At 46.1% G+C, this 16,425-nt stretch overlaps 1 protein-coding gene across 1 annotated transcript in view; it reads left to right on the top strand.

The window, feature by feature from the left end:
- Positions 1-16,425, top strand: part of NBN (nibrin) — a 298,561-nt gene that overhangs the window by 251,766 nt on the left and 30,370 nt on the right. Inside the window, exon 14 of the mRNA XM_029591629.1 lies at positions 3,403-3,452. Coding sequence (XP_029447489.1) covers positions 3,403-3,452 — 50 coding nt within the window. The remainder of the gene's footprint in view (positions 1-3,402; positions 3,453-16,425) is intronic.

Here is a 16,425-nt window from a genome sequence, read left to right as displayed (position 1 = left end):
TGTGATTTGTATAGTAAATGATAGTGTTAACAATGTGAAAGTGATGGCAGCGAATGACAAAGTTTGTTATTTAAAACCATTTTTAATAGTGTGGTTGAGATGTCGGGTGTAGGTCTCAGTCGGGGCTTGGATAGTGTGGTTACGGTGTCTGGTGTAGGTCTCAGTCAGGGATTGGAAAGGCTTTTTTAAAAAGCCAAGTTTTCAGCCTTTTTCTAAATGTTGGAAGGCAGGGTTCTTGTCTCAGGTCCGCTGGGATGGAGGTCCATAATGGTGGACCTGCGGTTGAGAATGCTCTGGCACTGAGAGACTTATGATGAATGGTTTTTGCGTGAGGCACCTGGAGAGATTCTTTGTAGGATTCTCTGATGGATGAGTATTTTTTGAAGGGAATTTGTAAGTTGATCCGGGCTTGTTGGTGAATGACTTTGTAGATGGTGGTGATGGATTTGTATATGATTCTGTAGTGGATCGGTAACCAGTGAAGGTCCTTGAGGATTGGGGTGATGTGGTCCATTCTCCTAGAGTTCGTCAGGATTCTGGCAGCTGTATTCTGCACCATTTGTAGAGGTTTGGTGTGGGAAGCTGGTAGACCTAGTAGTAGCGAGTTACAGTAATCTAGTTTGGAGAAGATTATTGCCTGAAGAATTGTTCTGAAGTCCTGTGAGTGGAATAAAGGTTTTATTCTTTTTAGGATATGTAGTTTGTGAAAGCAATCTTTGGTGGTTTGGTTGATGAATGATTTTAAGTTGAGACGGTTGTCCATGATGGCTCCTAGGTCTCTTACGTGAGAGGTTTGAAGGAGAGATGGTGGCTTTGAAAGGGTGTTGTTGTTTTCCAGGGAAATAAGTAGAAATTCCGTTTTCGAGGCATTAAGAATTAGGTTTAGATTGGTGAGGAGGTGGTTGATTTCTGTTAGGCAGCTATTCCAGAATTCTAGTGTTTTAGAGATGAATTCTTTTACCGGGATCACGATCTGGACGTCGTCTGCAAAAAGGAAGTGTTTCAGGTTTAGTTTCGTTAGTAGTAAGCAGAGAGGGAGCAAGTAAACATTGAAGAGTGTGGGTGAAAGGGAGGAGCCCTGTGGCACCCCTTGAGAGGAAGGAAAGTAATTTGATTCTTTGTTATGAATTTTGACTTTGTATCCTCTGTTGTCCAAGAAGGTTTTGAACCAGGTCAGTGCTGTGCCTTTCACTCCTATGTTTGCTAGTTGTTTTATGAGGAGGTGGTGGTTGACTGTATCGAAGGCAGCCGAAAGGTCGAGGAGGATTAGTAGGTAGGCGTGACTTTTATCTATGCCGGAGAGTAGGAAGTCCGTGAGGGAGAGAAGAAGTGTTTCGGTGCTTGATTCTTTGCGAAATCCATATTGATTCGGGGAGAGGATCTTGTGATCCTCAATGTAATTTGATAATTGGGTGTTTACTAGTTTTTCCATAACTTTAGCTACAAACGGAAGGTTGGAGATGGGGCGGTAATTGTTGGGATCGTTCGCATTTAGGTTGGGTTTTTTTAGGAGTGGTTTGATTGAAGCCATTTTGAGGTCGTCTGGGTAGATACCCTGGGAGAGGGAACAATTTATGATGTCGGCTAGAGATTTTGATATAGTATCCGGGATTAGAAGAAGTAATTTGGACGGGGTTTGATCAAATGGGTGTGTTGACGGTTTCATGTTCTTCAGAACCGATTGAATCTCTGAAATGGTGATGGGTTTGAAGGCGTTTAGGTTAATGTCTTTGTTTGGGAGAAGAAATGTACTATCGGATGTGCCCTTGTTTGGTAGCAGTTGTTTGAGGAGGTCGGAGATTTTTTTTACTAAAATGAAGAGCCAGTTCATCTGCTTTTGTCTGGGATAATTCGGTTGGAATATCTGGAGTGATAGCTTTAGTGAGACTGGAGACGTAGGTGAAAAGAGCTTTAGAGTCGGAGATGAGGTGGTGGATCTTGCTGGCATAGTAGTCTCTTTTGGTTTTTAAGGTCATGTTTTTGTATAAGTGGAGAGAACGTTTGTAATCTGATAGTGAAGAAGGAGAGGGGGCTTTACGCCATTTTCTTTCTTTCTGACGAAGCAGGTGTTTGAGTTTTCGCAGCTCATCATTAAACCAGGGTTGTCTTTTGGATGCATTTTGTTTAAGCTTTTTTGTTGTCAGAGGACGTAGTATGTTGGCTACTGATTCTGTTATTTTGGACCAGGATTGGAGGGCTGTGTTGGGCGTGGTGACGTTAATATAGGAGAGATCCGGGGCTAGGAGCTTGGTGAGGAACTCTGAAGTGCAAGGTTTCCTGTAGATAAATGATGGACTGGCGGTCTGCTTGGAGTCCGGTTGTAATAGTGAAAAAGTAGTGGAGATTATTGAGTGGTCTGACCATGGGACTTGATTGAACTCTGGTTGTTTGGTTTGTGAAATGCCGGAGTTAGTAAATAGAAGATCCAGCGTGTGGCCCGCTTTGTGAGTAGGTTTATTGATTTGTTGTTTGAAACCCATTGCTGACATTGCTGACATTGCTGTCATTGCTGACATTGCTGACATTGCTGTCAAGATTGATCTGAAATGGCAGCAGATAATTTTGAAAGTTTTTGGTAGACAGTAAATTAAAAGTGGTGTGAGAATTCTCTAGTGTCTAGCTGACAAGTCACATAAAATATTAGTCTCATCTAAATGACTTCTGGTATTTACATAGAAACATAGAAACATAGAAGTGATGGCAGAAGAAGACCAATGGCCCATCCAGTCTGCCCAGCAAGCTACGCAGTTTATCCATTTCCCCCCCCCCCCCCCCTTTTTCTCCCTCCCACCCGTCTCTATTGGCTTCCAGCACCCTCCGGCTAGAAAACACAAAGGCGAGTAAGGAGAACTCACAAAGGATGACATTTTGAAATATTTTTCTCATACATTTATATGTAGGTCTACATTATTTATACCTAAGCAACTACAGTATATCTTCCTGGATATAATTTGCTGCATTTGTGTGTTGGTCTCTGTCACACTCCCAAAAAACATAAGTTTGCTGCCTTTTTGGGCCATTTAATGGTTGATATCATTCCTTTAAAGTGTACTTTTTATCCCACCTAAAATTGCCTGTTAGGAATTCTAATTAAAGAAACAATGCAATTAAAATGTTTGGTCTCGTATGTTTTTCCTGAGGATGCATGTGTGTAAGTGAGTAAGCCACAATACTAAACAATGTCTGGCATTCCTGTGGGTAAAAGTGTGCTTACCATGTAACAGCGCATCTACTATTACCCCCTGTGACAAGTATGTGCATCAGCTGGCAGAGAAAATGGACTTTTAGGGAGGCGGAGAGAGTGGAAGTATACACATAGATACCATTTTGCCCTTGTCAGTTTTGACTGGTCCTTGCATTAGTTTCAGTATATTTTCTAACAGTTAAGTTTTATTTTGGCAGGAACAAAGTCAACATGCAAGAGAGGAGTCGCTGGCAGATGATCTCTTTAGGTAAGTTTTTGCATTTTTGTTTGACATACTCTTTCTAGAAGTAGGAACCCAGGTGTTCGGGCGTGGCATTTACCACATTTTTACCCCATCCAAATCATACATCAAATATGTTGCATCCTCTTCTTGCATGTTGTTACCCCACACTAGAAAGTAGAATGATAGTGCCAGCCAGTCAGCAGCCAGATTAGGCATACATTAACAGACAGAACAAGCCCACTGAACCTTGTTGTGGGTGTGGTGGTTTCTAAACAGTAGAAAAAAAAATCCTACTTTTTTTTCTGTATTTTTATATCAGCACTACCTGTGTCCATTGGGCATAATCAGCTTAATTATTTTTGTGTTATTGTTGGAACATCACCAGAGCAGTTATCTTGTATGGACAATATTTCTTTGAGGTACATTTTATAGTACACTTTATATTTTATGAACGCATTTCTCAGCACGCCACTAGAAAGCTAGATTGCACCTAGGGCACGAGAATAAGCTGGAATCTGTTGCCTGATTTGTTGTAGATGGGTGGGAGGGTTTGTCAGGAAACTTGTGAATTTACATTTTAACGACTAACAATGAGAATTCAATATTCATATAACACTATTCTGAGTCAATAACACTGCTCTATAATTCACTTTTGTAGTGCTTCCAGCCTCTTTTCGTAAGCACATAGCAATGAGTAGTCATTCCAGAATCTAGATTTCTTTTATGTTAAAAGAAGTTTACAATATTAGATAATGGCCTTTTGGATAGGAGTGTGCTGACACATGGAAAATTTTTGTTTGCTTTTTGACTGAGGCTTTGGCTTTAAAAATAGGTTGGTTTTAGCACTGCCTTTATTGTAATGCATGATCTTTCAAAAAGCAGTGTTAGAGATAGATGTTTAAGGAACTTAATCCTGGGTTTTAAGTTAGAAGAGGCAGCTAGCTGTATGAGCAAAAATGGGGGAAAATACTAGAAACCATTCTGAATAGGAGAGTAAGCAGGGAGATCTGTGAAGAATTTATAGGAGGAAAATTATGATATTTGCATATAAAAGATAATTGACTCTTGATGGACTTCCACAGCCTAGCCCAGAAATAAGCAACATCAGACTTTATTTCACAAGTAGATATGTTTTATAGGACAACTAAAATACATGCCTAAACCCTGAGGAGCATTTTAGTTAGTATAGTACAGAGGAGGAGGATCATACAAGCCAGATATCCAGCTAACTTTAGAACAGCTCTTTGGCTAGCTATGTTATCCAGGTAACTCTGAATATCAGAGTTAACATACAGCTCGATACAGTAAGGCCGCGGTAGAAACAGTGCGGCAGTGTCAGGCGCACCCTTCCTCCCCGCACGCACAGTTCTCTTGACCTAGCGCCTGATACTCTCTTCTAATTGCATGCAAATGCATGCCGCGGCTGTGAAGCGTTAGGGAAGGGTTATGCCCGCGCAACCCATTTTACTGTATAGGCGCTTAATACAGCGCCTATACAGTAACCTGGGTGCGCTGGTGCCTGTCATTTCAAATGACATTTGAAATGACAGGCACCAGGAAGTGTAAAAAACAAAATTTTTAAATACCTGTCGGAGGGCTGCGTGGGTCCAGGCGGCCGGCGGGCGGCGGGATCCGGGGGGCGGGTGGTCGCGTGTTAAATCTAGGCCACGGGCGGATGGGCGCCTGTTCCAGGCGGCGGCGGGGACGGGTGGACGCGCGTTAGTTTCAGACGGCCGGCGGCGGGTGGTCGCGTGTTAAATCTAGGCCGGGTCGCACAGACGCGCATTCGCCGCCGGCTCCTCCGCCTGGATGAATGAATGCGCGCCTGTGCGACCCCTGCGATTCGGTGCTCAAGGCAGTCACATGCCGTGACGTCGGGCGTCGTGATGTCACGCCTTGAGCGCCGAATCGCAGGGGTCGCACAGGCGCGCATTCATTCAGGCGGAGGAGCCGGCTGCTTTCGCTGCCGGCTCCTCCGCCTGGATGAATGCGCGCCTGTGCGACCCGGCCTAGATTTAACACGCGACCACCCGCCCCCCGGCTCCCGCCGCCGGCCACCTGGACCCACGCGGCCCTCCGACAGGTATTTAAAAATTTTTATTTTTTTTTCTGACAGGTTTTATGTGTCCCACAGCATTACATTTTCTCGATCATCTCTGTATCGCTTTTTTTTAAATTGTGTTTTATTGTTTTTGAGTATCTTAAGCGGTGTCGATGGATTTGTTACTAGACTCACAGTCCTAACACCTACTAGGGGGAGGCGGTAAACTAACACGTTAAGGCCGCAGCAAAACAGCGGGTTACTAAGGAGATAATATCAGCGCCCGTTACAGTATCGGAGGGGAATAGCTAATTCCTTCATTATACAGCTAATTCGTTCATTTACACATCATATACATGCTGCGTGCGGAAAGGGTTATGTGTCTATTTTACGAAGCGCTAAGGACGCGTGAAACTGGAGACTGTATCGCTGGATCGCCTTACTCGTCTGTATTGTGCGCTCCCAGCACGTTACAGACGGGGAATCTTTAACCGCACGTTACTGTATCGACCTGATAGCCGGCTAACTCAACTCCTCACAGTTACGCCCCTAACTTATCCAGCTAGAATTTAGCTGGCTAACTTATTAGCCAAATAAGTGCCCAAGCCTTCATTTAGCCAAATAATTTCTGAATCTTCTGGCTAGATACTTTGGAATATGGACCTCTCTATTATTATTATTTTTTGTTAAGTGGAGTATGAGTTTTGACTAAGAAATATTTGTTTTAAAATACCAAAAAGCTATAAAAATATAAGAGAATTAATTTTGAGAATAATCTGTGCATTTCCCAGCAACATAATCTGATGTTAGGATCAGAATGTATTTTTGTGAGAGTGGATAGTCTAAATTGGATTATTATTAGTTTATTGTACCACAAACAATATGCAGGAGCAATGGATAAATATGTTGGCCTCCTTTCTGAGGCTCTGGTTATTTCTGGAAATTTACTGGTATTAGTTGGTTTTAATGTTGATATTAGGTCAGACAAGCAAGATATATCTATTAATTTTCTGACAAGAGAGTATTATTTTGCTATTTTCTTTATTCTGTCTAGCAGGCTAAAAAGCATTGATTATAAGTTGCTTATTGGGGAGAGGTTAGATGAGCAGAGAGTAGTCACTGATGTCATGGACAAGTTGTTAACAGTGCCAAAATATGTTAATTTTATTCCTAAGAAACTTAATTTTGTAGGTGTAAATATGCTATGAGAGGTCTTCGTAAGGAGAAACTAGAGTGGGTCTGTAGTTTTGGATTTACTCCTGATAGCTGGGGAAGAAATGGAGTGCAATTTCTGTAAGTTCATTTTTTTGTGTGTGTGTGTGTGTTTGTTTTTTTTAATGAAAATGTAAGAGGATCAATACTGAGACAAAAATACTTTTAAAATAATGAAACAAAGTATTTTTGTTTTCTGATTGCACATATAGGCAGGAAAGGTGATTATAATGGTATCAGGGAAGAAGGATTCTCGTGCAGAAGTTATATGACTAATGTGATCTGTAAAGGCATTTGTGCATCTCTTAATTTAAAAAGGACTTAATTCTCTAGCAAAGAGTAATGCTCTTTAGGAAAATGTCCAGACTAAAAGTGGATACATTTTCATACAGAAAATATTTCACAAGAAGAATGAAGAATTTTCCTTGTAGAAAAAGTTAAAAAAAAGATCTTGATGGTAGATAATTTGTGGTAGATATTCAAAAGCCATTTAGATGGATAACTAAAAAGTTCTCCTAGAACAAGCAGGATGGTAGCCCTCACAAGTGGGTGAAATCATTCAGTGGAGCCCGGCACGGAAAATTTTTGTCAAAGTTTCTAGAAGCTTTGACCAGCACTCTGAGCATGCCCAGTCCATGCCACCCTGGTGGTTTATATACCACATCGCCATTTGGTTGTCTGTCCGGGTCAGGACTGCTTTGTGCAACAACCGGTCTCCGAGCGCCCGAAGCTCCAGAAAGTTTATTTGACAGCAGGCTTTATGACCAGTCCTGAGACCCTGCGTGTGGAGGCCATTCACATGGGCTCCACAGCCCTGAGGAGAAGCATGATAGTGAGGATCAATTGAGGAAGAGCAGATTGGAAGGGAATTCCCTGCTCCAGATTGGAGAGGCTTTCCCACCAGGACGGAGACGCCCGCAGAGTCTCTATGTTACAAGACTGAAGGGGGACCTCATGTGGACATACGGGGATAGCAGCATGCTGGGTATGCTCAGTGTGCTGGTCAAAGCTTCTAGAAACTTTGACAAAGGTTTGCCGTGCCGGGCTCCATCAGATGATGTCACCCACTTGTGAGGACTAACATCCTGCTGTCCTAGGAGAACACCTGTTACAGGTAAGCAACTGTGCTTTATCAAATCACTTAGCTATGGTATTCGGCAACTTATACAGCTAAATTCTAGCCAAATAGCTCTTTATCTGGCTAGAATTTAGCTGGATATGTTGGGGGCGTTCCTGGGGTGGGTATTAGGGCATTCCAGAGAAGACTGGAGTTAGCCGGTTAGTTAACATATAACTTAATGTAACTGGCTAACTCTAGCTGCATTGTAGGCAGATCTAAATTTATCCAGATATACCTATCCAGTTAACTTTTAAGATAGCTGGGTATATACAGCAGTGCAGCAACACTGCTGAATATCCTGGTTAAGTTAGCTGGTTAGGTGTATCCAGCTAACTTAACTAGCTGCTCAGCAGCTGAATATGGATCCCATTGTAATTTAAGGAAACTTTTCTGGTTGCATAGATGATATAGATTCAGTCTGTGTTCCCAGTACTGAGTAAGTGTATTTCATAGCCCACTTACTGACAACTCTGTATTTTCTGAAGGAAGCTTATTTTAAGGTGGAGATTTTAATATTGCGCCCAATCTGGATTTTTATAGAAAAGGATAACTTTATGGAGAATTGTGTGGGATCATTTGGATATCATATGGTAGAGGAAGGGCTAATTGACCTCTAGAGGCAATGACAGCAAATATACTTTTTTCTCCCCTCCTTACAACTCCCACGTATGCATTGACATAATCTATAGGTCTCAGCTGTTAGTTCAGCCTAGATAGATGGTGTAGTGTTGTCTGATAATGCCCCAGTGTTGATGTAGTATTGTTTCAACCATAGTGGATTTTGGGCCCATCTTTAATTGAAGGTATTAAAACTGTTTGTAAGATTATCATAGACTACTTTGTCTTGAATAAAATTCCAGGGACCCTAAAGAAAAATAATTTGGGATGTGAGTAAAGTCATTATTAAAGGTGACTTTTAAAGATGTAATCTCTAAATCCAGATTGGTACATGAGTCTTAGTTAAGGGTAACGTTATGTTTTTAATTTCCAGAATGCATAAGGTTTCTGTTGTGTGCACTAAAGGGAAAGTTGTTTCATAAGTGTGAAAAGATAATTCTCCATCATCAAGCCAGCATGAATCAGTCGTATCATGTGGGTGACATCATCTGACAGCTCCATCATAGACCTAATTCTCAGAGTTTAGGGAAAACTTTACTGAGTATGCATTGTAATGTCTTACAAACAATTTTCTCTATATTAAATTCAGCCTTATCTTGATTTATCCGAAAAGCCATGCACTTAAAAAAAAAAAAACCCAAAAAAACATCATCTCTTAGTATACGAATCCTGGAAATAAACGCTGGATTAATTTAGAGGAAGGGCTTTCAAAAATGGATTTCACCACTCTCTCTGGATGCCCATACAGGTCCATACCTGTGTGGCTGATTATCTGTTTATAATTGTAGTATTAAACACCTGGAGGAATGTTTTGCATAAAAGTGGAATTTCTTCTGATTCTTCTCTGTTGACTCCCTTATGAGGTAACCCTGCATTCCCAAAACACTTTGCCAGGTGTAACTTTCCTTTATGGCGTAAGTTTGAGTTAAACTCTGCAGAGCAACTGTTTGAGGGAAATACATTTATTTCCTGGCGTGTAGCCAGATGGACTCAGAACGAATGGGTATAGTATGCTCGTGCTAGCAGTTGGAGACGGATCTGACGTCAGCACAGGTATATATACCCCCACAGGAAGCGTAGCAACTTAGTAATTTCCGTCTCCAAAGCAGTTTGGAGAGCCTGCACGTTCACGGACCGTGTTTTCCATATCTACTTTCTTTTCACCAAACCTTCTACAGCATCGAGCCCCGCACTCCTGCGGTGATACCCTAAGGTCCCTCCCCCAGTAGAGTTTCCCGGGGTGATTTCCGTGATCCCCCGGAGGTGTAAGTCCTCGGTCCGGTGGCCGAATCGCGGCAGGGACGTAGCCCCCGGGCGAGGTTCGGGTGAGGCATACGAGGCGCCTCTGTCCCGGCGTGGACGAGGCAGCGGGTGCATATCCTCAAATGCGACGGTGAAGGTACTTGCCCTCTCCCCCCGCAGCCGGAGACCGCCCGGGTTCCAGCCGGGAAGCGCCGAGGATCAGGTAAGGCGTACATCTATTACTTTTGGTCTCCGAGGACTCGAGGATCGGCGGCGTGGCACGCCGTGGAGGGCGCCATTATTGGGCCTTGTTCAGGTATTGTGCGCCCGAGATAGGCGCATGTCTCTGACTAAGCACATATTCTATTTCTCATTGTGCGTATATTGCATACCATTGTGCGTGTATTGCTACCCGCTTATTGCTGAGTGCATATTGTATACCATTGAGCGTGTATTGCTAACTGCTTATTGCTGAGCGCATATTGCATACCATTGAGCGCGTATTGCTAACCGCTTATTGCTGAGAGCATATTGAATACGATTGAGTGTGTATTGCCAACCGCTTATTGCTGAGAGCCTATTGCATACGATTGAGTGTGTATTGCCAACCGCTTATTGCTGAGAGCCTATTGCATACAATTGAGTGTGTATTGCTAACCGCTTATTGCTGAGAGCATATTGAATGCCATTGAGTGTGTATTGCTAACCGCATATTGCTGAGAGCATATTGCATACGCTTGAGCGTGTTTTCCTGACCGCATATTGCTGAGCGCATCGGGCATATCATTGAGCGTATACTGTTGTATTAAGCATATTATGCTTGTGCGCCTGTTGTATTTAAGTGCATACTGCTGCCACATATTGTGCGTCTGTTGTATTTAAGTGCATACTGCTGCCGCATATTGTGCGTCTGTTGTATTTAAGCACATACTGCTGCCGCATATTATTATTATTGTGCGCCTGTTGTATTAAGCGCGTACTGCTGCCGCATATTGTGCGTCTGTTGTATTTAAGTGCATACTGCTGCCGCATATTATTATTATTGTGCGCCTGTTGTATTAAGCGCATACTGCTGCCGCATATTATTATTATTGTGCGCCTGTTGTATTCAGCGCATACTTTTCAATGGAACAGAACGCCTCAGCGTCTTCAGCAGGGGTGCCGCCTGCCTCTGGCATTAAGGCACTAGGCCTCTGCTCTGCATGCCAGCTTCGAGCCAAGCACAGTGAAGAACCAGACTCCTTATGTGCCCAATGTGAGGAGGCCGTGGGACCCTCGGGCCAGGCCCAGTCTCAGCCACGATTTGCGGACAGTTCCCCAGGGGCTACCCCGGATTTAGCGGGCAGTCTCGACCAATCAGGAATCCCGGGGGATCTTGTACCCCGGCGATTAGAGGCTGCTTCAATTTCCTGGGTGGATCTCTTTAAGGGGATTCATGCCTTTGTACAGATGCAAACGGCTTCCCGTCCAGGCCCTGCGGTTCCTGCTGTCCCTGTTGTTCCTGCTGTTTCTACTGTTCCTGCGGTGGCTGCGACTGCGGCGGCGGCTGCCGCTGCGGTAGCGGCTCCTGCGGATCCTGCTCCTGGACCCTCACGTCCTTATTGTGGGCGGGACCTCCCGCTGCTGGACAGTTCAGATCAGTCGGACCAGGAGGTTTCACCGGACGAATCCGACCTCCCGGACGAGGAGGACCTTCCCCCAGGGATTGAGCCATATAGAACCATGATGCGGTTCTTCCCTAAGGAGGATCTCTCGGACCTGGTGTCTCAGTGCCTGGCAGAGTTGGATATTGCAGGTCCCAGCGCTACGGTACCCTCTGCGCAGAACCCCCTGCTGGAAGGTCTTCGTCCTACAGCCCGCCATTTTCCATTCTTGCAAGCGGCACAACAACTGATAGATTTAGAATGGGCTGCACCAGCGGCTGCATTCAAAGGGGGTCGGGCCCTGACGGGCATGTACCCACTGGCACCGGCTATACAGGAGCTGCTGGCGTGCCCTCAGGTGGACGCCTTGATTAGCGCTGTGGTCAAGCGCACTACCATTCCAGTTGAAGGGGGGGTGGCCCTCAAGGAGCCTCATGACCGGAGCTTGGACGCCATTCTGAAACAGGCTTTTGAGGTGGCAGCTCTCTCTTTGCGGATTGCAACCTGCTGCACAGTGGTGACACGTTCCTGTTTGTCACAGGTTAGGAACAACGCTCCAGCAGCGGACATGGAGTCAGCTCTCTCGTTCCTCATGGATGCTGCATCAGACCTAGTCCGGACAACAGCCAAGGGGATCTCATCCTCCGTAGCCGCCAGGAGGCAGCTCTGGATCCGGAAATGGTCAGCTGATGCGCCTTCAAAGACATGCCTCACCAGAATGCCCTTTAGGGGTTCTTTCCTGTTTCGCAGCGACCTTGATAGACTGGCCAGCACATGGGGCGCCTCTCCAGTACCTCGACTGCCGGAAGATCAGTTCAGGAGGAACCAGCGCGCCTTTCCAAGGCCCTCCAGGGGTAGAAGCTCCCAGCGCTTCGTTCCCTACAGGAGGCGCTACCAGGCGCCTCGTCCTCAGGCCCGGAATCAGTCCTTTCAGACCAAGCAGCGCAAGAGGGGAGCAGGCCCGGGCTCAGGGCCTGACCGCGCCTCACAATGAGAATCCGCCGATCCATCTGGGGGACGGAGCCATAGGGGGCAGGTTAACTCTCTTCTACCCCAGATGGGTCGAGATTACGTCGGACCAGTGGGTCCTCGCCATTATCTGAGAGGGCTATTATCTGGACTTTCATCACCTCCCTCCGGACAAGTTTGTGGAATCTTCCTGTCCCACACACAAGAAGGCAGCATTGGAAGCTACCCTGGCGAGGCTCCTATCCTTGAAAGCCATCATCCCAGTACCTGCATGGGAAGTGAATTCTGGACACTATTCCATTTATTTCATGGTACCCAAGAAAGGGGGAACCTTTCGGCCTGTACTGGACCTCAAGTCAGTCAATCGATACTTAAGGGTCCCGAGGTTTTGTATGGAAACTCTGCGCTCCGTCAAGACCGCAGTACAGCCGGGGGAATTCCTCACGGCATTAGACTTGTCGGAAGCCTACCTGCATATCCCGATCCATCCGGATAATCAGCGCTACCTACGCTTCAAGGTTCTAGGACGCCACTTCCAATTCCGGGCTCTGCCCTTCGGGTTGGCCACATCACCGCGGACCTTCACCAAGGTGGTCGTAGTGGTAGCAGCGGCACTCAGACGGGAAGGAATTCTGGTCCATCCCTACCTAGACGACTGGCTGATCAGGGCGAAATCTCGAGAGGAGAGCCATCGGACAACCGACAGAGTGATCGCCCTTCTGGAAAGCTTGGGCTGGGTAATCAACCTCAGCAAGAGTTGCCTACAGCCTTCCCAGTCACTGGAATACCTGGGAGTACAGTTCGACACCCAGGAGGACACAGTCAGTCTCACTACCAAGAGAAGGTTGAAACTTCAGACGCGTATCCAGTACTTGATGGGAGCCAGTCGGCCCATAGCTTGGGATTATCTGCAGGTTCTTTGTCTCATGGCATCCACCCTGGAGGTGGTACCTTGGGCAAGGGCCCATATGATACCTCTACAACACTCCCTGCTCTCTCGCTGGAGCCCCCGTCTACGGAACTATTCCACGCACCTACCTCTGCCGGCCAGAGTACGGACCCAGTTACGGTGGTGGTTGCAGTCCAACCACCTGAGCAGGGGGTCGAAGATGTCCTCCCACACGTGGACTCTGCTCACCACAGATGCCAGCCTGAGCGGCTGGGGTGCACACTGCGAAGGACTTACCGCACAAGGGCGGTGGAACAGAGAAGAGTCAGCGTGGAACATCAACCGTCTAGAGGCTCGGGCAGTCCGATTGGCATGCCTTCGATTTGCTCACAGACTGAAGAACAAAGCGGTCAGAGTGATGTCCGACAACGCCACCACGGTGGCATACATCAACCGTCAGGGCGGAACCAGAAGCCGACAAGTATTTCTGGAGATCGTCCCATTGATGGCTTGGGCAGAGGCGAATCTTCAGGACATCTCCGCCGTCCACATTGCCGGGAAGGACAACACCACGGCGGACTTCCTCAGCAGAGAAATCCTAAATCCGGGAGAGTGGCAGCTGTCACCCACGGCCTTCCAGATAATTGTGGATCACTGGGGGATTCCAGACATAGACTTACTGGCGGACAAGTCCAATGCTCAGGTACCCAGATAATTCAGCCGCAAGCACGACCCTTTCTCACACGGAATTGATGCCCTGGTTCAGCCGTGGCCTCCAGGGACTCTGCTATATGCCTTTCCTCCGTGGCCTCTGCTGGGCGCCATCATCCACAGGATTCAGAAACACCGGGGCCTAGTTCTTCTGGTGGCACCAGACTGGCCAAGAAGACCCTGGTACGCGGACATGAGAAGACTACTGGCAGGGGAGCCCCTTCCCCTGCCTCCTCTCCGGGACCTTCTACGTCAAGGTCCCATCCTTCACGAGGATCCAGCTCAATTCTCTCTTACGGTCTGGCCATTGAGAGGTCTAGACTAAAGAAAAGAGGTTACTCGGAGCCCGTGATAGATACACTCCTCCGAGCTCGCAAGTTTTCCACATCCCTTACCTATGTCAGGATCTGGAGAGTATTTGAGGCATGGTGCGACACTCATGGCACCAACCCACATGTGACTACTATCCCTATTGTTTTGGATTTCCTGCAGGATGGACTTCAGAAGGGTCTCTCTCTCAGCTCCATCAAGGTTCAGGTGGCTGCGCTCTTGCTATGGTCCCAGGAGGGAGGGCAAGACCATTGCCACGCATCCAGATGTTTCTCGCTTCCTGAAGGGAGTCAAGCACATTAGTCCGCCACTTAAGTGGCCAGTACCTTTGTGGAACCTCAACCTTGTTTTGGATTTCCTCGCGGGATCCATCTTCAGACCCCTTCGGGGCCTGTCTCTCCGTTCTCTAACATTGAAGATGGTGTTCTTGCTGGCTGTCTGTTCAGCGCGCCGCATCTCAGAGCTACAAGCACTGTCCTGACGTGATCCCTTTCTCAGAATCACTCCTGAGGCTATCCATCTTCGCACGGTTCCCTCCTTTCTACCGAAAGTGGTTTCACAGTTTCATCTTAACCAAACCATATCCTTGCCTACCACGGCGGGTTTGAAGAAATCTGAAGAAGGGCGTTTACTACGCCATCTCGACATCGGCAGATTGCTGCCCAGATATCTGGAAGTGACACAAGAAGTACGAAAGACGGACCATCTGTTCGTCCTGCACAGCAGGAAGAAACAAGGTGAAGCGGCCTCGCGGCCCACCATCGCCCGCTGGAGTAAAGAAGTTATCAGAGCAGCTTACGTGGAAGCTGGGAAGTCTCCGCCTCTACAAGTCAAGGCTCATTCTACCAGAGCACAAGCGGCATCCTGGGCGGAATCCAGGATGCTGTCGCCTGCAGAAATATGTAAAGCGGCGACATGGTCCTCCCTCCATACCTTCTCCAGGTTCTACCGTCTGGATGTCCAGGCCAGGGTGGACTCCGCATTTGCGAGGGCGGTACTACATGGTCCTCAGGCAGCCTCCCGCCCAGGCTGGGAGTAAAGCTTTTGTACATCCCATTCGTTCTGAGTCCATCTGGCTACACTCCAGGAAATGTTGAGATTACTTACCTGATAATCTCCTTTTCCTTAGTGTAGACAGATAGACTCAGCATCCCGCCCTGCTGCCTGTGTACATGGGTTTCACCGATTCAAGGTAAGCCATGTCATTTGTTTACTTGAGAGCGTACACTCTACCAGGTGTCAACGCCTTCCGGTTGTGACTGCTGGCGGTCTCCAGCTACGATCAATCGGTCAGGGGAATCCTGTTTCACTATTTCACTGAGCGTCAGTACACACATCCATAACAGCTTTTGCAAGGAAAATTACTAAGTTGCTGCGCTTCCTGTGGGGGTATATATACTCGTGCTGACGTCAGATCCGTCTCCAACTGCTAGCACGAGCATACTATACCCATTCGTTGTGAGTCCATCTGTCTACACTAAGGAAAAGGAGATTATCAGGTAAGTAATCTCAACATTTCTTCATCAGTTTAATAGAAAATATACAACTAGAAAGCCAGTCCTTCGATACTTGCATCTTAAGGGGTTATTTTCCAAATCTTCTTATAAGACCCAGTATGGCAGGAGCCTCACAGACTTTGAAAACCTAGCTTCAAGCCCTTCCTTGAACAGAGGTCTGATTTTCAGAATTTATCAGCTATTAATAGTTGATTCAAAGGATCCTTTGAAAAGACTAAAGCTCATACTGGAGAAGGATGTTGGCTATGATTTCTCAATTAGACGATTGTTCCAAATTTTTAAGCAAATACGTAAATGTAATTTCCTGTAGATTACAACAACTTGTAGACCTTCCCTTTAATGGTATCACTGATATTACAGTCCTGACAGATTGAAGAACGAAGAACATGGGTTTCACTCCCCAAGGTAGATGGTAGCATAATTATGAAGAGAGAGAGAGATTTTTTCCCCACTATTTCATGGGCATGCCCTGGAATCAAGAGATATTAATCTGAAATTATCTGTTGGATCTACTAAATTATAAAAAATTAAATTGCCTTTAAATCCTATTATAATTCTTCTTGTCTTACCTGTTGAAGAGTTGCTTCTTGGCAAAATTGGATTAGCTTTATTATACATCTGCTTGTGGCTGCTAGATGTACCATGGTTGCCACTGGAGATCTCATGCCACTTTTTAAGTAATTTCTGGATGCGTCAGTCGTGGCA

Source organism: Rhinatrema bivittatum, chromosome 2, assembly GCF_901001135.1.
Source record: "Rhinatrema bivittatum chromosome 2, aRhiBiv1.1, whole genome shotgun sequence".
Taxonomy (NCBI): domain Eukaryota; kingdom Metazoa; phylum Chordata; class Amphibia; order Gymnophiona; family Rhinatrematidae; genus Rhinatrema; species Rhinatrema bivittatum.
The sequence above is the reverse complement of the archived record's forward strand: the minus strand, read 5'-3'. Positions and strand labels throughout refer to the sequence as shown.